This window comes from Musa acuminata, chromosome BXJ1-11 (genome assembly GCF_036884655.1).
Source record: "Musa acuminata AAA Group cultivar baxijiao chromosome BXJ1-11, Cavendish_Baxijiao_AAA, whole genome shotgun sequence".
Lineage (NCBI taxonomy): Eukaryota > Viridiplantae > Streptophyta > Magnoliopsida > Zingiberales > Musaceae > Musa > Musa acuminata.
In genome coordinates, this window is record NC_088337.1 from 25,690,681 (window position 1) to 25,712,003 (window position 21,323).

General features: G+C 35.4%; 1 protein-coding gene across 1 annotated transcript; it reads right to left on the reverse strand.

The window, feature by feature from the left end:
* LOC135597370 (probable histone-arginine methyltransferase CARM1) lies at nucleotides 1–18,665 on the reverse strand. Its single transcript, XM_065090224.1, has 15 exons — nucleotides 18,278–18,665; nucleotides 18,104–18,172; nucleotides 16,192–16,300; nucleotides 14,225–14,368; nucleotides 13,931–14,034; nucleotides 13,759–13,857; nucleotides 13,581–13,650; nucleotides 11,014–11,110; nucleotides 8,771–8,825; nucleotides 6,532–6,615; nucleotides 3,598–3,675; nucleotides 2,984–3,087; nucleotides 1,423–1,595; nucleotides 1,173–1,327; nucleotides 1–454 (listed from the first exon to the last, which is right to left on the reverse strand). The coding sequence occupies exons 1-15, from the start codon at nucleotides 18,473–18,475 to the stop codon at nucleotides 341–343; spliced, it is 1,653 nt and encodes a 550-aa protein (XP_064946296.1). The 5' UTR covers nucleotides 18,476–18,665; the 3' UTR covers nucleotides 1–340.
* Nucleotides 18,666–21,323: the final 2,658 nt, after the last annotated feature.

Sequence of the window (21,323 nt, forward strand, 5' to 3'; positions counted from 1 at the left end):
TGATTATGCTGCACTATAGCAAAAATTCGTCATTAATTGAGAATAATACACCAAACACCGCCACATTACAAAAAGGCAAACCATTTGGATGAAAAAGGAAACCATCCACTCATTAAAAGCTCCAGTTGTCTACACATCAATTTCCAGAACATTAGTTCAGAAAAGCTTGAATTTTCGAATTGTTCCGATCAGCATGAATTAATAAATTAATTATAATTTGCACAAGTAAGCTTCAGCAGAATGCAGCAGACTTCCTGCCCTGATTCAGTAGTCAGCTCGCTAGATAGACAACCTGTGATGTCAGGATTGATGCAGCTAATCTGGTAACAAGAATGTCATTTTATGAACCTGAGCAGGAACCATGTTTGTGTTGTTGCTCTGATGCCTCAGAAATCTGTGACGGTATTATTGCTAGGCTGGGACCAGTCCCATCCTGAATTTGTGGGGAAAGTTCCTGTCCCAATAGAAAATTCACACAAAAATTTGTCAAGTAATACAGGAGGACAGGTTAATTTCAAGGAAGAAAAAGTGATCACTTCACTATCAGTACAAATTCACATAATGAGAGTCGGTACCGTTTGGACCAAAGAAGAGAGGAGAAACAAAAAGAACGTAAATGTGAAAGAGGAGGCAGCAAACGCTATGTGAGGAGGTGGCAACATAGTTGGATGTTGATATGTACCAATAGGAGATGGTGGCAACATGACAGTGAGGAGGCAGCAAACGCTATGTGACAACTGTTAAAAACTTAGAAAAAAGAGGCACTATTTGTGGGCTGCTTACCATCCGAGACCCCCAGTATAAGGAGGTGAGTGCTGTTCATATAGTTCATATCTGAACGAACTGAGCGAATTGGATTGGATTGGCACTCAGATAAATAAATACCAATCCGTACAAGTGTTCTGGGTGGTATTTAAATCCATGATTCCTTTTGAATGGCTCAAAAGGCCTGGCGCAACACTATATGAATAAACTCTCAGTATATTACATTTTCTCTCAGTATATTGGATTGGCACTCAGATAAATAAATACCAATCCGTACAAGTGTTCTGGGTGGTATTTAAATCCATGATTCCTTTTGAATGGCTCAAAAGGCCTGGTGCAACACTATATGAATAAACTCTCAGTATATTACATTTTCTCACTATATGAATAAAATCTCAGTATATTACCTGTGATTGCATAAGCTCTGTGTTTGACTGCTGATCCTGCTGTAAAATATAAGGTAGTGGTTGAGACAGCCGATAGTATGGTTCCTTAAGATCAAGTTTACAGGAAAAAGTCTGCAATATTCCACCTTGATCAGCACCAGCTCCCCATGTTTTAGCTTATGAAATATTGCAGAAACCATATCAGAATTTCTAATACATATTTACTAGGATAAGCACAACAAAGTTGCAAGAATCACATATATTGGCCAACCTGACAAAGTCAAGTAAATCGTATAGCTCTGAGCATTGTGAGACACCAGGTGAAACCGTCCAGTTATCTCTTGCCCGGCCATGACATATATTGGTTGGGCAAGGACACACCGTAGCTGGTACCAATGAGTTGTAGGAGCACCTGGAGCTGTGGTAAGCCATCTTTGAACAGAACTACAGGATGAAATAACATCAATTTCATGGATGATGTTCTGAAGATCATTAGCAACTACAACTAAAAAAAAAAAACCTCAAGTGTTGGTTAGATGATGTGTTACCGGTAATATAGTTTTATGAAAAAAATTTGCATATATCACACTAATAATTTAATATTCTCATCAAATCTTACTGGAGGCAACAAAAACGATAATGTTGCGAGTTCTGTAAAAAAGTTATGAAGATTGAACCATGGTTTGCTAAACCGGCCAGTTCGCCATGGCTCAGCCAATATTTACTGATCCGACAACCGACTGGTACACAAACCAGGCCAAACCGGGCGGCCAGGTCCACTTCCATATATATAATGGCTTTTTTTTAAACAAGGGATCAGTGGGGATGTGACTCCTCATGAGTTGTGATGATTATAATCAAGAATTTTGTCAGGGTCATTATAACTCCCTGTTTTATGATTCCTTGGCGAGCCAGGTACCGATATATTCTCGAGAATCCCGAGGCTTTAGTAGATAGACCATTTTGTAGATAACACCCATGTGATTTACTATTCCAAGGGGTTGAATATAATGGACCATATCTAATAAGGTATATCAGCAATATAACTGCAATCTCAGATTGCAGGTGTAGATTGTAAATCACTCAAGTGTCTGATTATACATAGTTCCTTGAATTTAAATAAAAATAGTTCTTGCAAGTGATCAATGCTCTCTCCTCTCTTTCTTGAAAGTGCACCCATATCAGCATGAGGGGAGGAGAGAGTTGTCTTTTTCTTTGTTCATAGCTTGGTTTAGAAATAATAAACAAACATAAATAAAAATTAGGCATGGTTGCCTACAATTAAACTTCTTCAAAACAATTATTAGCAGATCAAAATTTATATTCATCACCGTCAAATATTAGGTTCAACAACACAATTAAGAAAATGGATAAAGAGGCCCTTTTCAGTTGGCCAAAATTAGCTCTAATACCCAATCTCCTTCCCCTTCTGTTCTTCACTTTATAATTATACATGTGATTTATTTCTTGATCACTGTTGCTCAAACTTCTTTTCATGTCAAGAATGATCGATGATCTGATAATTGCAGGCTAAGCAAACATTTACATTTTGTTCATGCTATTCTAGGATTTTATACAGTTGACTTAGCCCAGTTGAAAAGCATCATCAGATATTCGCAAAGGTGAAAAAACAGTACTTAACAATGCAGTAAAATATTATCATATGGCCTGAAATGAAGATAAACAATATGTTCACGAAAAAAATGTGTACCAAATATTATCTATCAGTGAAGTCTTCATACATTGTACTCATTGTTTACAAATAAAAAAGAGAGCAGCCAATGTAAGTCTCTGAAGAAGAGATAGCGACTGAAATATACGTGTATAATTACCTCCCATTGAACAAAACATCAAACCAGCAAGCGAGGCCATGAACCCGTGTACCAACAGACGAAACAAAATTTAGAGGAATATCAATCTCATAGAGATCCTCTTCCTGGATGATTAAGAGTCATGGATAAAAAAACTAATTAGTTTTTGGGATTTCAAGAAGCCAATATAAGTTTACCATTAAAATAATATGATTTAACCAAAAAAACAATACACCATTTGGAATATGACATTAACAGTGCCTAAAACCTAATTAGTTTTTGGGATTTCAAGAAGCCCATATAAGTTAACCATCAAAATAACACAATTTAACCAAAAAAAAAAAGAAACACCATTTAGCATATGACATTAACAGTGCCCAACAACTAGCTAGTTTTTGGGATTTCAAGAAGCCAATATAAGTTAACCATTAAAATGAATTGATTTAACCGAAAAAATGAAACACCATTTGGCATATGACATTAAGAAACGGAAATTAACATGATATTTCAGGTAAATAAATTTTCTGATCTTAAAAAACTTCAATTTCGCATTATCAAATATAAGGACTGCTAAATATGTTAAGAAATATAATGCCAAGAACCAAGAAAATATATATGCATCCAAAATTTTTTACCTTCATGCAAGTAAAATCTAGTGTGTGCACAATAGGCTGAGAGATCAGTAGCCTCGGATCAAATGCATCAACCACAGGCTGTTTAATGCAACAGAAAATCAATTAGAGGTATATTTCCATTAATTTTATATATTCAACAAGCATCAACTATATAGTTTATAACATAATTAACATAGCATCAGCAGTAGTACAATGCCCTCAACAAAAGATGGTAAAACACATTGTAACTGGAATCGATTAAAGTGACAATATGGACAAAAGAATAATTGAATCTGTTTATTGTTCTCTTTTTAGGATTAACGCAACTGTCGAGAATTTTTAATGGTTAAAAGATAAGTAAATTTGATATCCCACCTAAGAAAAAGCAAGTCCTACCTAACAGAGCATCAGAAATACTCCAGCATGCCCTCAACAGAAGATGGTAAAACACATCATAACTGGAATAGGGCAACATAACTAAAAATTGATAATGACAATTTGCAAATTATACTCTCTTCAGGATTGGCACTAGTGTTAAGAAAATTGCTAATGGCTCTAAAAGATACAGTAAACTGGGCATCCCACCTAAGGATAAGCAAGTCCTAGTAACTCCAACATGTGACAATTGAACAAGGAAATCTTGTAAGCCAAATCATTTTTTGGGTGGCTTCATGACAACAAGACCAACTGGCAAGATGCACTAACAATACAAAAGAGTGCCAAAGCAGAAGAGTTGTAATTAATTTAATTACTCCAAATGCTCACCAAATCTAAGGAAAATATCCAAAGATTGTTTCCACCTCTTCTAAACCTCAACTACATAAGTATTAAAAAAAACATTTTAACCTACTATTCTTCATAATATGATTTTAACTAAGAATATGTTTTTTTACAAGAGGGTAAAAGATCCATGTAACCAACCACAAACAGTTGGGATATTACAACTTTGTTATTGTAATAATTGCAACAGCTCATAAGTAATATTTCAAGATCTATGCACCTCGGAAGAACATTTAACTTAATGTTAAGAAACAACTGGAGACTTCTTAATCCACTCCTAATCAAGTTAGAAAAGGATATTTTGTATTTATTAATTCTTTTCAGAGGTATTTAAGTAATTGATTTTGAATTCACCAATGCCCAAAATTCCTAGTATAACTATGGTATTTTAACGCAAATTGCTTAGCTATTAGAATTCAGATTCAGATGATAATTAAGTTCTTGTTTAACCAAATACGACCAAAAACTTAGAATTTTTTTCTGTAAGACCTCTTAGAAGTATATTCATGAGAGTAATCATCAACATGCTTGAGAATTTGTTATTTTTCTTCATGAAATAAAATATGATTAGTTTAGAGTAAATAATCACATCTTCTCTATGTTTTATCTTCAGGACATCTTTTTCCCCTCAAATTGGAAAAACCCCTGATAGGAGGATTATCTCCTATCAATTTGGTACCAAAACCAGTTAGGTCTCAATTATCTTCATGCTCTGAAGTCTAACCTTCCTAACGACAATGACCATCTCACATGATCATCTTCAGAAACTCTCATGGATATCTACTACGCATTACCATTTTCCTCCTGGTTCTATGACAGTTTACAATATCAACTACACAATTTCTTACATACTCCAATACCAACCAACACCCCTTAACACTTCTAAACTGTTACCTAACCCAACCACAACCATCACACCATGTTCATATGGGCATATTTACAAAGTGGCATATTTCCAATGCACTTGCTCTCAATTGACAACCCAACAATTTCTACTCCATCTCTATTGCCACCTGCTATACATATTATGGATTACCTTATAATTCGTACAGGTTCCCATACTTCTAATGCAGGTCTGATCAGTCTAGGAATGTTTGAGTACCCTCCTGCAGCAACAAAGATATCAACTAATCTTTTGGATACATTCTTGTAGTAATGTCTTCAAGAAACTTACTTTAGTACTCCTTTGCAGTAACAGTGTCCCATATTATCTTTTCAAGCACCCATCTATAAGGCATTCCCAATATATCCTTCTTGGCAACAGCCCATTGCAACAACTACTCTGGCTCTCAGTATGTAACTCCTTAGCCTATGCCAGCATTGACTTTATTGTAGTCCTTGTCCACCATGCCTTTGATCTTGATTGGAGTGTGGCAACATAGGACAATCAATAAGAGCAGTAGTAGGGTTCAGGAAGATTGAAAAAAGAAAGTGGGAGAAGAGAGAAACACAGAAGAGGATTTCAATCAAAGCACACTTGATTTGATAAAAATAATTTTAGCAATGTAGGATACAAGTAGAGCATGTTCAAACAAATACTAGAACTTAAAGGGATAGATACTAAATGCAGCCCTTCGAGAATGATTCCCTTAAGTTATTGAGGTTGCTCCACTTCTAGAGTACAGTAGAACCTGTTGCTGCTCTATTAAACAAAGACCAGTCAGCAGGTCATGGTCTCGGTGGATTGGTGTAAGGCAATGTATAGCATAACAAGGATACTGATAGATTTCTAGGGCTTTACTGCTTATGCAATGATTAAAGAGGATAAATAAGATAATGGGTAGTGGAAAGTTAATAAATAAAAATCTTGGGCTCATGCTGAGTCTTTAAGCTCACCCCAGGAGAATGAATGTGACCTCACACCAATCATGCATATTTAGAAAAGAAATTGCATTCAATTGTCAATAGGAAAAAGAAATTGCATTCATTCTTTAATGTTCCTATTTATGTTCCTTTCTGTCATTCTATAAGCCCCCATGTATAAGAAGAAAGAATTAAAATGTAAGATAAATACAATCCAGAAATATTAGAATACATGTAGACCTTGAGTCAGCTCTGAGAACTCGATTATTTTTATGTAATAAATGTAGACCAGTACACATATCAATAAAAGAACAAAGCCTGGATATGCATATAAGCAGAAAATAAGTTACACAAAGAAGTAGCAAAATAAACCTGAGAGAAATATCCCTGGAAAGCAGATCCATATAAAGAAGTAAGATCAACCCCATAATAGTTGTGCTGCTGCCAAAATAGGGCCTACATAATCACAATTAGAGAATGTTATGTACATATCAGGGCTGAGCATAATGGCACTTTTTAATGAAAAATATCACTAATGACAAAGCCAAACAAAACAGACCAAATACTCAAAATAAACAACGAAAAAATTGTAACCGAAAATGCATGACACGAGTAATTCCAATGCATGAAAAAGCAACCAAACTAAATGAAAGCTCATCGAGTTATAGAAATTAAACAACTACATTCTCTAATGTATTAGAGGCTTTAATGCCTCTTTCTTTAATCAATGAAGAAGGCGGCTTTATGACACAAGTACCAGAATACCAAAATCACCTCAAGGGCAGACCAGCATTGGAATGTGGTGGTTGGAAACTTTACAAGTCAGATAATATGAGGCTTTAATGCCTCTATCTTTAATCACTGAAGAAGCAGACTTTATGAAACAAGTACCAGAATACCCAAATCACCTCAAGGGCAGACCAGCATTGAAACGGGGTGGTTGGAAACTTTACAAGTTAACTAATGTTTTAGAGGCTTTAATGCCTCTTCTTTAACCACTGAAGAAGCAGGCTATATGAAACAAGTACCAGAATACCCAAATCACCTCAAGGGCAAACCAGCATTGGATTGGGTTCTCGAAACTATACAAGTTAACTATAAAACCTTGAACAGCATCTTGTCTATAAACATGTATCTGGATCTCTTCAACATTATTGCTGCAGCGTCAAAGATCAAAAAAAGCTCAAATAGAAAGCAGACTAGACTCCATCAAACTCGGATCAATCAGGAATAGCACAAATTGATCTTCAAAGAAATTATACCAGATAAAATTGATGATACTGAAGCATAAGTGGCAAAGAGATATTAAATATTTCAAAGGGATAAAAAGGAAACTCAATTTATGATCTGGGTCACTTTTGATAAGACTGATATGTACTGAAATATAATTAATTTATCCAAACAAGCCTTGAAAGACAGGTTATCCTAATATATAATCTTCGATACACAGGTCACAAGTTAGCCTGTAGAAACAAAGTGTATGACACATCAATCAGTGTGATTATCACCAGGTAGTATATTGCAAATGAATCCTGACTTGCAAGATGATTTGATAAAAATCTGTGTCAAATGTCTAAAACTCATATAGCAAAAACACTGCCTTGTAACATTTCCCCAAATTAATATTCTCTTAAGAGGGTCATGATCACCAGAATTCAAAAGAGCTGGCATAATGTTTCAAGGCCTGCATAGACAAGCAACTTCCCTGAAAGGCTGAAACTATTGCACCAGTATATTAAAGGATAAAAGCTTAAGCACAAGCTTTCTCCATGTTGAACTTGAGTCAAAAAATAATAATAATTTCATATCCAATTTAACCAATATGATGTCCAGATCCATTAGCATAGCTTAAGTGTGCCTGAACAATGTAGCTTCCTACCAGGGCACGTTTTAAACCATTAATTGACACTCTTAAACGATTCCTTTCAATGAGGTTCTCATGCAAGCTATGTACTAGAATGATACTAAAAACTAGCATTTGATGACCGGAGAGCAACATTGGAAGACCCCTATCTCTACAGACAAGGATCTCAGTATCTATTCTGGAACTTAAATGTCACCATGTTGAGACTGTTCACAGTAAGGACTCAATTTTAAAGAAGTTGATACTAGTGCATTACACTAACCAAAAGTGCACGTATTTACAGAACCCACAGTTATGTTACATGGGCTGCCTTCCTTGTTTTATGCTACTTAATTTTCCACCATTAATTAAACAAAGATTTTCTACTAGCAACTTGAACTTTAATATTGTAAATAGATTTACAAAGCACCAAACAGATAATTGCAGGAAAAGCCTATTTCTTAACAAAGTTATGCACAACAGGAAAAAAAAATTTACAAGCTATGAAGACCATATCCATGTCAGATCTGATTAGCCATGCAAAATAAGATGTTCACAAATTTTTGAAAGAATTCAAATTCAGCTGCAAGTAAATTACAGTATACTAGATATATCACTCAGCCACTGTGATTAAGTTATAAACAGAATGGAACTGGTTCTGAATCAGCATATCTTCAAAAGCATAAAAAATAACTTCAGACACACCTATGCAAGCATAGAATATCCGCATGATTGGAACAGAAAAAAATACATTTAACCAACAAGTACCTTATTTGCAATTTCAACATAAAGATATTCATCGCTAAATGGTGCCATGTGTATCCTGCAAAGTCAGGAATCGAAAAGGTCAGCAGTCAGATGATAATGTTAACAAAATTATGGGACAAACAAATAAAAAGAAATCAAATATCCATTTTTTTGTAAAAACGTAGTTTTATGGACTTTTTGAGAGAGACAATGTGATACAGACTCTTTCAACAGAAGAAAATTCCAGAAATCATGTTCCAAGTTTGCTAAAGATGGTCAGCTATGTGCGATATCATGAGTTTGAGCACTAAACTAAGTTTCTACTTTCTACACAGTTTCAACCTGTATTATAAATGGCTAACAAGCTAAGAAGAACCAACAACTGATACTACTTTCCGTTGCAAATTATAGAAGTAAACTGAAGTGACACATTGGCATAATAATAAAGATCTAAACTATTTCACGTCTACTTTGCTCCTTCAGAATATGAGCTAAATCTATAAATAATACTCGATTGCATCTTACCAATGTATATGACCAATCATCAATAATTTCCCCCAAGTCTCCATATTATTTTATTTGGTGTTTACTGTTGTCTGATTGTCATTTGGAAGCTTCTTGACATCTGGATCATGTACAGACCTCCATCTTTAACAGCGACGTGGTTTTTAGTCTTGAATCAGATTGAAAGATCATAGGGAACAATAAATACTTTTTAGGAGTTGCTCCTTCTTTTGAATATAAAAAAATGCTTTGGTGTTATCGGGTGTAACACCTTGAGGTGTTTTGCTTTCTCAATATTGTAATATTTTTTAGGAACAAAATTTGCATCATCATCCATTATTTAAGATATTTCACAGGACTGTTTTGGACATCTGTAAGTTGATTTATGTTTATTTTTTTTAGAAGTACAGTGTTCTACTTTAAGGTACTGAGTTTTATTTTTTATTTTTTTATTTTTTTATTTTGCAAAAGGATAAGTGGTGAAAGCAGGTTTTGATCTCAACACCTTGTGATGATTGACTACATCTTTACCCGTTAACACCTTCAGACCCATGTATTATCCCATGTATGATAATTCAGGCATAAAGACATGTTTTTGCAAGAAAAGCATAAATCATTTCGAGTCAACCGAAAGTCTGACATGATCAATTCTAGATGTTGATGTGGCTGCCGGGATGACGTGATCAAATCTGAGTAATCTTTCACATGCATGTTTCTTTTTCCACTTGAATTTTGTTTGTGATCTTGCTTCATGTAATGGATAATCTCCTCCCCTCTTCAAGCTGAGTTTTGTTTGTGATCTTGTTGAATCTAATGTATAATCTACTCTTTATCTCTAAATTTATTACATTCCACATAATCTGTGTCTTCACAATGCATGTTTGTGTTTAATACTTTAAAGATTATTTAATTAGAAATTTATTTCATTTAATAAAATAAAATATAAAAAATATTGCTATGTTCATCATAATTAGTTGAAAATTGATAACAAAAGTTTGATTGTATTAGTTAACAACTCATGCTTAATGACTGATTTTTTTATATTATTAGTAATAATAATTTTTATTTCGCTTCTACTTTAGTATTTAGTAGCTATGGTTGCTTTTCCATTTTTTGTGTTTTTATTATCGTAAATATTTTTAAAATATTATTTAATTAAACATACAGTCTGACCAGTTGACCCACTGGTTAAACCCGTGACCCAGTGACTGGAGGGTCGGTTGGTACAGAATTGATAACCATGCTCTAAATTGTAAATAAGGGATTCTCTTCTGTATAGTGTTTGTTATGAGTTAGTAAGATGATTTAATGAGTAAGTTTGTTGGAGTCTTTGACCTAGATATCTCATCTCCACCTAAATATTCTTTCTTTTTCACTTCTCTCTGATACCCACGATGACTTGCATCAAATCATATCTGATAATACTGACTACAGTTATTTTGCACATAGACTTTCACCCCACAGCGTCCAATAGCAACCAAAGGAAAAAAAAGAAAGACCCCATGATTTGATCCACCCAATCTGAAAAAACAAGAACTTTTAAAATCTACGGCAGATCTCAATTAATCTAGATGCACCAGACCTTGATGTACGTAAATTTTCTTCTCAAACTATTACAACCAGTCGGGAAAGAGGTCAGCACTAGAAAAAGCAGCACTAGATAAGGTATGAAAATATGGTCAGCAACCTGTATGTATCAAGCATTGCTAAAAATTTAAGTTCCTTGCATAAGCATAGGAATGATAAACAGTTTTAAGTACCTTCCTAAGGATGGAAACATCTTCCCATCAGGGATAAGGAATCGATCCCTTGCAATTACATATGTCTCTAACATCCTTTCATTTACTAATAGGGTGCCTGAAAATTTTTAAAGAAGATCAATGATAACATAAACCAAGAAAGGTCATTGTTTGTAAGCAACTTGTATTATTAACATCAGAGAAGATAAGCTTCTGATGGCTTGTTCCATGTAATGGTTCAATGAGTTGGAAGCTAATTCCTTTTGCAGAAAAGTCAAAACATCCCACAGAAACTGACCAATATGCATGTTTAATCAACCCAATTATACAAATCAATTGAATTTTTTTCATAATTAAATTCATATCAATAAAAGCAAAGCCTAAACCCAATGCACAAACACAACAGCAATATAATACAAAAAAACTACCCGAGTCATCAATTAAAAATAAGAAAACAAAAATGTTTAATCATAATTCTGCACAAAGCAATTGTTCTATGAAGCAAAGCACACCCACAGAGTATGAAAATAGTTGTGCCCAAGTACATGCTGCATCAAGGCATCACATCACATTCAAAAATTCTTAAACTCTTATATATTTTTTTCTTAGATTTTTTTCTTTTTGAAACAGACCATATAATCTACTTATATCTCCACTTTTAAATAGTTCTACTTAAACTAATATATTTTAAGTAAATTTTAAAGATTTTAATCCCAGTAATTATTTCATGCAGATCTCATGATGGTTAAATTGTTTTAGTAATAAAAATATTGCATGATTGATTGTAGAATTTCAGTCCCAGATGAGGGCATCCAGCACACACCATATCACATGAAATGATCAGAGCTGCAAAGTTAATCTTCCAAATGCACCTTATACTAAAGCCAAACATATGATTAAAGCTTTCATTCAAAATTTCATAACAAACAAATAAGGAATAAATCTCTCTTCCTGTATCCACAACATGTATTGAAATCCTAGCTAACAATAGCATACCATGATTTTTCCAGAATATTAAAATTTGTATAAAGAAGATTATGTTATCCTTCCAAATACATGAATGTCCAAATTCCTAAACACATTTCATTTTTATGTATTCCCATTTGTTTCAAATACAAAAGTATAATGCTCTCTCCTAATTTATTGAACATATGATTGCATTACCATCATTACTAGTCAGAATCCAGTAAAGCTGTCTCATATTTGGCTGATTTCTTGGACATGGACATTTTCACCAATAGCTAAAATCAACTAGTGTCAACTGATTTAAAAGGGCTCAATAAATCGCTGCCACCATCTGCCTACCATCGACTGACTTAAGCTAATACTAGAGCTGAAATGACTGATACAGCTCATTTGTGCTCCTGCACCTCCCTTTCAATCCCCCTCCATCCTGCAAGCCTCATGCTCTACACTAAATCGAAAAGTTCATGTTTTAGCATATAACATTGCTTGAGATAATAGATAAATTCATAGTTAGATCATCCAACATTGCTTATGTAATAGCCAGCTTATTCCTACAAAAGGTTTGGGCTATAGCTTGAGACAATATTCGGGCACCATCCACATCAAAAAAGTTTGTTCTGAGTACATTCAAGATTTTCACCCACAAAATTTTAATCGTACAAGTTGGGACAGATACAGCATCACGAAAACAAGAGGAGGAGAAGGCAGAGGAGGAACAAGAAAGGGTGCATGAGGAGGTGGTGGAAGAAGAGGAGAAGTGGAGGAGGAAAATGAGAAGGAGAATGACAGGAGGAAAGAGGGGCACAGGGAGGAAGAGGAGTAGGAAATGGAGGTGGAGGAGAAATGTGTTAGGATTCCTTAGGATCCCTTTATTTTTTAAGCTTTTGAATAATGTTTATTGAGTCTGTTTAGTTCAGTTAGAATCGGGTAGAGATTTATTTAATATTTATTTATTATTAAGAGTCCAAGTCCTTGTGGACTCTAGGTGGAACTCTATAAATAGTGATGTAATCGTTTCTTTTGACAGACAATGAAATATTATTAAGTCTTTTGACAAACCCTAGGAGGTCGATCCCCTCAAAGTGATCAAGGAGGCCGATCCCCTCAAAGTAATCAAGGAGGCCGATCCCCTCGAAGTGATCATTCCCCCCTTTCTTCCATGATAAAACCCTAGGATCTTATCAAAGTGGTGTGGCAACAGTGAGGCTAGGTGGCAACACTCAGAGACGAGGGGAGGGGAAAATGACAAGAGAGAAAGGGAGAGAGAGAAGGGGGGATCAGAGATGAAAAAAGAAAATAAATAAATAAATAATAGCTGTCAGCTGTAAAATATTTGAAAACATAGGATACAGGTGCCAGACAGTAGCCTTAACACCTGGTACCCCCCAGTTTTATCCATTAAAACCAAGCAGAAAAGCCCAGTTCGGGTGGATTATCGAGCAGTAACTCCTGATTCAGAACAGACAGGGGAAAATCTGCCGGTCCATGTCCCACTTTCAAATTGGACCGGTAGATACACATTGTTACGGATCAGTCCACTTGGTTTTTAGTACAGATAACACCAAGGAAGAGAAAAACTAAAAGTCAATAACAACATTAGAAACAAAGAGAAAAGCACCCACCCATTGGCTCAGAAATAAGTATATCTGCTTTCTCAGGTAGATCCACTTCCTCAATTTTACCTTTGATAACCTGATCATCATGAACCAGATGATCATAAAATGAGTAGAGTTCTAAAGTTAATTACTATAGAAAAGTCCGACATGTCAACTTCAGTGATTAACTCTAGTAAGATCAAACCGTGATACGCTGTCCAAGTGATGGATTTCCAGCAATAAGCCTACGTGCATATTCTGCCATCTCAGATGCTTCTACAGCATAAACGTGTTTGGCACCTGCCTGAATATAATGAACAGGATAATTACTTTGTTCTCAAATGAATTAAAAAGTTTATCCATAAGTTTAAACATACCTGAGCAGCAAACAGTGAAAGAATGCCGCTACCAGCACCAACATCAAGCACAATACGACCAGAGAAATCTATACGGTTCTCAATCACTGCAGCATAATAGGTTCCTGAAATACCAAAGAAGTATAAAAATATAAATAAAAGATTTCATGGCAATATTCATAAATGAGAAAACTAAAAGTAGAGGTAAGATGACTTGATTAGTGTGTTAAAAGCAAGAGTTTGTTCCTTCTATAACCTAATAACATAATACAAGACCAACAGATGATGACTGATAGATATCCTTATTGTACAAACCTGTCCTCACATAGTCTTGTAGCATATTTTGCTGATGTAGCAGCTGTCCATAATAATGGAAGTACATCTTGGCAGAAGTGGCATCTATTTTATTATCAAATTTGCTTTTAGGAGTTGTTAGTGATCCATTCTCTAAAGGTCCACCTGAAAGAAAAAAAAGGACCATGATTAAACAAGTTACTATCAATTTAATGAAACAACGACTTGCTTAGTCAAAATGAAGAAACACTATTTTGTCACAACTGACAAAAGTATTGTTATGTATATTATCCTAATTTTATTGTCAAAGTTAAGTACAACAGTTTTCAGGAATTCAAATTAGTGAACTACATACAACATTTGAGGTCGTATAAAGCGACATATGCAGCAACATAAGACTGCATACTGCATAAGACCATGTAAGACCGCATAACAGTTAATGATTCAAAATATGGTCAGATTTTCATATTTCTATTAGAAAATATTTGAAACTTTCAGCCTTTAACTTAATATTAGAGAGTTTTGTCAAGCTTGTGTATATTACATTAGATTGTGATTATAGGATTTAAACATTTATCTTGTATGAGTTATGTGGTAAAACAGTGAATCCAACAGAAATCTAGTAGTTCTTTTTTATAATTTGTATATCTACATGTAACTTGCCTTACCATGCTTGAATGAAAAGATATATTGTCAACTAACCATATAGTGTGATTACATTGCATGAGAAAGTTTATATTCACTATTTTAATACTTTTCTGAAATTAATTTTGTAAATTTCTTAAAATGGAACCTGTATATGTGTGTACGCATGCACCAATGCAACTGCATGCTACAGATGCACCATATGCAGCAACATGACCACTGCATACCACTTCCACTTTTAGAAACTTTGATCTAGACATTGACAAAATTCATTACATTTTCAAATGGACAGAAGATGAAATAACATAATCCCAGAAAGTAAAACCAAAATGCAAAGATGTGTCAAACACCTAGCTGCATCCATGACAGTACGTACACCACAATGGAAAAACAATACCAAAATGTGTCACGGACATGTGTCAAACACCTTGGTTGCATGGCTCACGCTAAAATCAATGTCCAAGTATATGTTGAAAATTGTGATTTGCTATGAATTAGAGATGTCGACTTACAATTTCTTAGGTTACAAAGATGTTTGATAGCCATATGAATTTATAAAAGGTAGACATCAGATGATCAAAGTGTCTTTCAAACAAAATGTCACAATACAACTTGGAACAAGAACATAGCATCACAAAGGAATCAAGGATCCGTATCATGGACCAATACTGGTTTTGCTAATGGTTTTGCTAACCTTTGGACCATTATGATGTTAGTATAGTACTGGGTGGTATACCGATTTGTGCTGCATGGTATCATAAAATGCAATAACAAGGTGTTTACCAGTATCAATCTTTATGTTTTGACACTGGTACATGGTCAGATCGGCAAATAACAGCCACGTACGCAAACATGATGTGTAAGTGTACTGAGTGTCATATGATTAAAACAGCAATCCGTCACTCCAAGAAATTGTCAATGCCAATATTCAGTAAAAGAAACCAAGCCAAGTAATGCCTAGTAATTCATCCAAATTATAACTTTGTAACGAATTAAAAAACAGTAACACATGAAAGGCCCCTAAGTCTAGAACCCTCAAATTGCATTTGCAACACAAAGTACGGTTTTTCAAAATCTTTTTCAATGACTTCAGACCAAAGAAAATTAATACCACATGTCAGAGCTTGCTGCATAACCTCTAAAGTCACAGGTCATCCACTTGGAAATCAAATTTCATTTAAGCACTAAAAAACACAAAAATGTTAGCTTCCAATATCCTCTTTTTGAGTTTACTTAACCTTAAAAAGATCAAACAAAAAAAAGGATATATGCATTTTCCACTAAGAGCAAAGATCTTAAAATAGTATCATAAAGACATTGTAGCAATTTCAAATAAATGATACCAGTTTTTGCAACAACCACTCCAAGCTTCCACTGTTCAAAGGCCAAATGAAAAGCTTTGGTTTCATCCTTTGTATTGAAACCTATCTTAAATACTCTCGAAAAATATTTCTGCATCAGAAATATTAGAAAAAGCAAATGCAGTTAATGGATTTGATTATGAGACAGGGAAGAGTTAGACTGTATCAATCTAAAAAGGCACACAGCTATAATTTTCACAACCCATTAACAGTTAAAAAGCATATACAACAAAAGAGTAACACAACCAAAGTGAAATAGACTAATATGTGCAATGCAGTTTAGCACAGATGCCAAATATTTTTGGAAAAACTATCAGTGTCTAGTTTACAATAAGCTTCTCAAAAGTTATTGTTCACACTAGTGTAAGTAAAGATTAAAAACAACAACGGACATGACTTGATATTTCCAATCCGAAAGTTTATGTTAAATTTGGATCATATGACCATAGAATTCAACAAAACCACCCGACATAGTTAAACCTCATGAACTAATTGAGTTTCAGATTTAGTCATGTTTGAATAAGCCAAGTTGCAATTTGTTAAGTATTTCACGTTTTATTTATTTCAATAGAGTACAAGTTAATTATGATTGGTTAGAGTTAGTTATTAACTAGTTATAACCTGTTACAACAAGTTATGTTTTACAAAAAATGAAACCCAGCCTAACCACCCAACTGTCTAAATTTAACTGACCTTCTTCCTACTTACCCTATTGTCTAATCTGCACATGAAGCGTTCAAGGTTACCTTATCGTCTAGAAACCATATTTTCAAAACTCCAGATCCCTATTTCAGTAACCCTTTGTGAGATTACGAGAGTAGCTTTTATCCCATAATTCCTATAAATAGAGATGTCTGTAATTACCAAATTAGTTTAACAACTTATTATTTTCTCTCTTTTCACCTTTAAGAAGCTCTTATAGAGTCATTATCCAATCAAATTTACCCATAAAATCTTATCGATGTTTAAATTATGTACTCTTATAAGATTCTATTGTACTTTCTTGAGTAGAAAAGCATTTTAACAATTACATCTTATAGAAATTCTGAAATATTTTAACACTTCTTGGCAGTAGCTATTGTTGTAACACAATCATTTATGTACATTACCCATTCCTTATCAGACTAGCATATGCAGAACATCTGATAAAGTTTTTAATTGAGATACCCAGGAATCCCAAAAGATTAAGCTTTTAGGAGAGGGTCCAACTTTAGAATTCCCTCTCATATGAAAGCCAGTCTAGGGTTGAAGTGTAAACGAAATCCATGTGTATGGTGCAGGCCCAAATGAAGAATCGGTATGTTTTTAATTAAACACTGAGAAAAATGAACATACACAGTCTTTGAACTCATGACCTACTTTGATACCATGATAAAGGTTTTCATGACCTACTTTGATACTATGATAAAGGTTTTAAGTGGATTTCTAGTCATTCCAAAAAGCTCAAAATTTTGAAGAATGGGCCCGAAATATTCATAAGTTTTAACAACATCTAAGACTATTCAATTTCACACCTTGATAAACAAGTCGACATGAATCATCAGCAGCTTTAACAAGTTCTACATATCTCCTCATATTCACTTTTTTGTTCAATCAAATTGTTTCCTCTTTTGTAACAGCAATTTCTGCCAAAAAGAAATTAAATTTACATAAAACTCTTTTACGGCCTTATAATCTATTCCATGATAAGGGTATTATCAAATTTGACAAGCACACTGTGTAACGCGGAGAAGGAACTTGTTAAACGAAATAATAAATTCTACTGAACCAACTATGTGCAACCGAAAAATACATTATGACAAAACATCAACGAGAATGAGAATCAACCATCATTTAAAGGTAAAACTGTAAATATCAGTAAATCAAGTGGATGATTCAAGTAAAGTAACAAAACCTCTTCGGGGTCATCGTCTCCCGTCTCATTGGTCACGCACAGCAACTCCAGCAGACCTAACTTGAAGATCTGGACAACAGACGATCCGAAGACAAAGACAAGGGTAACAAAACATCACCCACATTCTCCAGTACCCAGCACCATAAAACAAAGAAAGGCAGAAAGGCATCGAACCTGAATCTTCTGAAGATCAAGGTCAAAAACAGGGACGGGCGAGCACGGCTGGTGGAACCGAAGACGAGAGCAGCCGGAGCGGTCGTCGGAGAAGAAGGCGGAAGCGGCGGAGGAGGAGGGAGCAGAGGACGAGAGGTGGGAGAGAGTGATGGAGGGAAACACCTGCGGGCCTTGCTTCTGCCCTAAACGATCCTCCATTGCTTCGCCTCTCGCCCCCTCTTACCTCCCTTCCGCTTTCAAAGGCTAGGGTTAGAGCTCAGCGAGGGATCAGAGGTTAGGGTTTGGTTAGGAAGCCAGTGATCGGGGTTTTGGAGGGGGAAGAGCAGCGGCACCGTCTACGAAAGCGTGTACGCAAAACGATCTTTCAGCGTGAAGAGAGGCGTACTAATGGAAGGTTACATTATGACACCATAATTTTTTATATTGCTATATGAATTAAAGAAAGTTTGTTTTCTCAAATAAGTCTCAAAGCGGTTTTATATTTGTATTCCGATTATATTTTTTAATAAAATATTTTTTTTATATATAATAACAGATGAATTCGAATTTGAGACGTATTACTCATATAATAATATACTAACTGATCAGATACCTCAATAGAGATAGTATAATTAATATATTAATCTTGTAATGAAACATAATTTCATAAGATTAAAGCTATAAGTGTAATTTCATTCTTATATTTATTTTGATCATACCATGGTTATTTTATATGGATGAAATACGAGATAATTACATATTATCCTCTATATTTGAATTATATTAGCATCGTAATCCTTATTCTTAAAAGTATTTACATTAGGATCCCTATAGTTAAATTATAAAAATAAAATAAATAATCCTGTTTATCCTAATATTATCAATTACATTAACGAAAAATATAATATGTGACATCAAGTGCTAAATTAGTATGAAAGTAATAAGCAAAAAGATAACTTGAATGTTTTTTCTATTTCTCATAGTGAACAACTTGATGAGTGTGTCGTCAATCATGAAAATGAATCGAATAGGGTTAGGGATCACCCGATTGAAGATGACCTCCATGGACGAGGTGACATCGAGATCAACGAATGCAAAGGCTCTCATGATGAGGGGCAAGCCTAATTGTCCTGTCACTTGGTCCGTCTCTTACTATGTCATCGGGATGCTCAAGGCGTAGTTGTCATCCCACTATGCTCGTAGTATAACGAAAGCGACCACAACTAAGATGCTTAGGGTGTGGTTGTTATCCCGCTTAACTCCTGGTATAGCGAGAGCGACTATAGTTGGGATACTTAGGGTGTGATTGTCATCCCACTTGGTTCCTGATGTAGCAAGAGCGATCACTTTTGGGATGTTCAAGGCATGGTTGTCATCATCGTCACCACCAAAGTAATCCTTCCCGAGCCCCTCCTCGTAGCTATGCAGCCCAGCACTCACTGTGACATCTCGTTCCCGGTACTTGCTTACGCTACCTTCAACGTTTGCAACACCCTTGTCATCCTCCTCCGTGCACTTGTCAACTATGGTTGGTTTGGCATCGAGATTTGGATCAACAGCTAACCCATATTTCTCCTCCTTTGGACTTCCCTTTGCTTGTCCCCTTACACAATGTTGCTCCCATGGCTCACCACCTTACGCACTGGAGTTCAACACCTTCGTCCTCTTCTAAGTGGACTAGCTCGTGCTATCGTGGAAGGCAATGCATGACATTAAATTGCTACAAAAGCTCTCTCGCTTTTGTTAGCAAGTGCTAGGCCTCTTCCTCTTATGTTGGCTCTCGTGATTATAAGGAGGATGACTTTAGTGACAATGATAATGATGACCATGCCATGAGCATCCCACGGCGTTTACTCTTGCTACACTAAGAACTAGGCAGGACGATGACGATGCTCTGAGCATCCTAATGGCGGTTACTCTCATTACGTTAGGAACTAACCAGAACGATGACCACACCTTAAGCATCTCAACTACATAGTGAGAGTCCAAGTGGCAGGCGAGTGGGTCTCCCCTCTTCATGAAAGCCTTCACTTTCGTCGTCCTTGTCATCACCTCCTCCACGGAGATAATCTTCAGCCGAATGGTCTCCAACCCTATATAGCTGCTCTCCCATGACTAATAACATATTGACCAAGCCACTCATCCTTGAAAACAAAAGAGATATTGAAATTATCATTTTACACAATCACTTTCATGTCAATTAAATTCGTGATATTAGTGGTGTGTTTTCTATCAATTTTCATCAATACAGCTGTTAAGAAAAATCGATTTTTTTTTCACTTTCAAAACTATAGAACTCTCAATATAAATTTTTTATTTTATGTAATATATAATTAGCCTATAAAATAACTATTATCGATGTACTTACAAAGATATATGCTTAAACTTTTATTCAAAATTTCATCATGAAAACATTTCAAATTATAGATATATCTCACCTATTACTGGTTATGAGCTGAATCAAGGGGGTATGGCACATGTCCACTCATATTAATCATGGTAGACCACATATTGAAATGAACGCTACAAAGCCAACGGTCAGACTCACAATTATCGATCTTTTTCATTAGAACCTCCATACGCTCTCAATCTTATTAGAATATATAGCCTGCCGCGTTGGGAGACTTTTAAGTATACGTCGCGAATCATGGAGATGATAACGTGCCCTCCTTTTCGATGTCAATTCAGGGACGAGCCACACGTTTCCTACCCACGTCCGCGACTCTTCGTCGATACTGCCACGAGGCAGCTTGGGACCCTCCGTCCCACAAACGTGGGGGCAGGTACGAAAACCGGGCGAAGAATTCAAAGCTAGAGAAATAATGGTCCAGTGGATTCAAAAAGAACGTAACATGTGATGACGGGCCCCACCGACAACGGGTGTGAGCATATCCGGGCCCACAACGACCGCACTTGTTATTTCCTGTCCGAAGTTTGAATCAAGCAACGCGGACACGTCTTTCTCAACGGATACATAGGTTTTCTATTATTTTGGGATTACCCACCCAACTTGCGAGTGAAGGAGGACGGCTCTACTCGGTGCAAATTATTGAATACAAATTTGAAT

Excerpts from the sequence above, each read along its gene's own strand:
- LOC135597370 (XM_065090224.1), bottom strand. The coding sequence starts at position 18,475 with ATGGAGGATCGTTTAGGGCAGAAGCAAGGCCCGCAGGTGTTTCCCTCC. Across the intron at positions 14,035-14,224 it reads ACAAGACTATGTGAGGACAG|GAACCTATTATGCTGCAGTG; the intron begins GTTTGTACAATA and ends TTGGTATTTCAG. Across the intron at positions 3,088-3,597 it reads TAGATTTTACTTGCATGAAG|GAAGAGGATCTCTATGAGAT; the intron begins GTAAAAAATTTT and ends TTAATCATCCAG.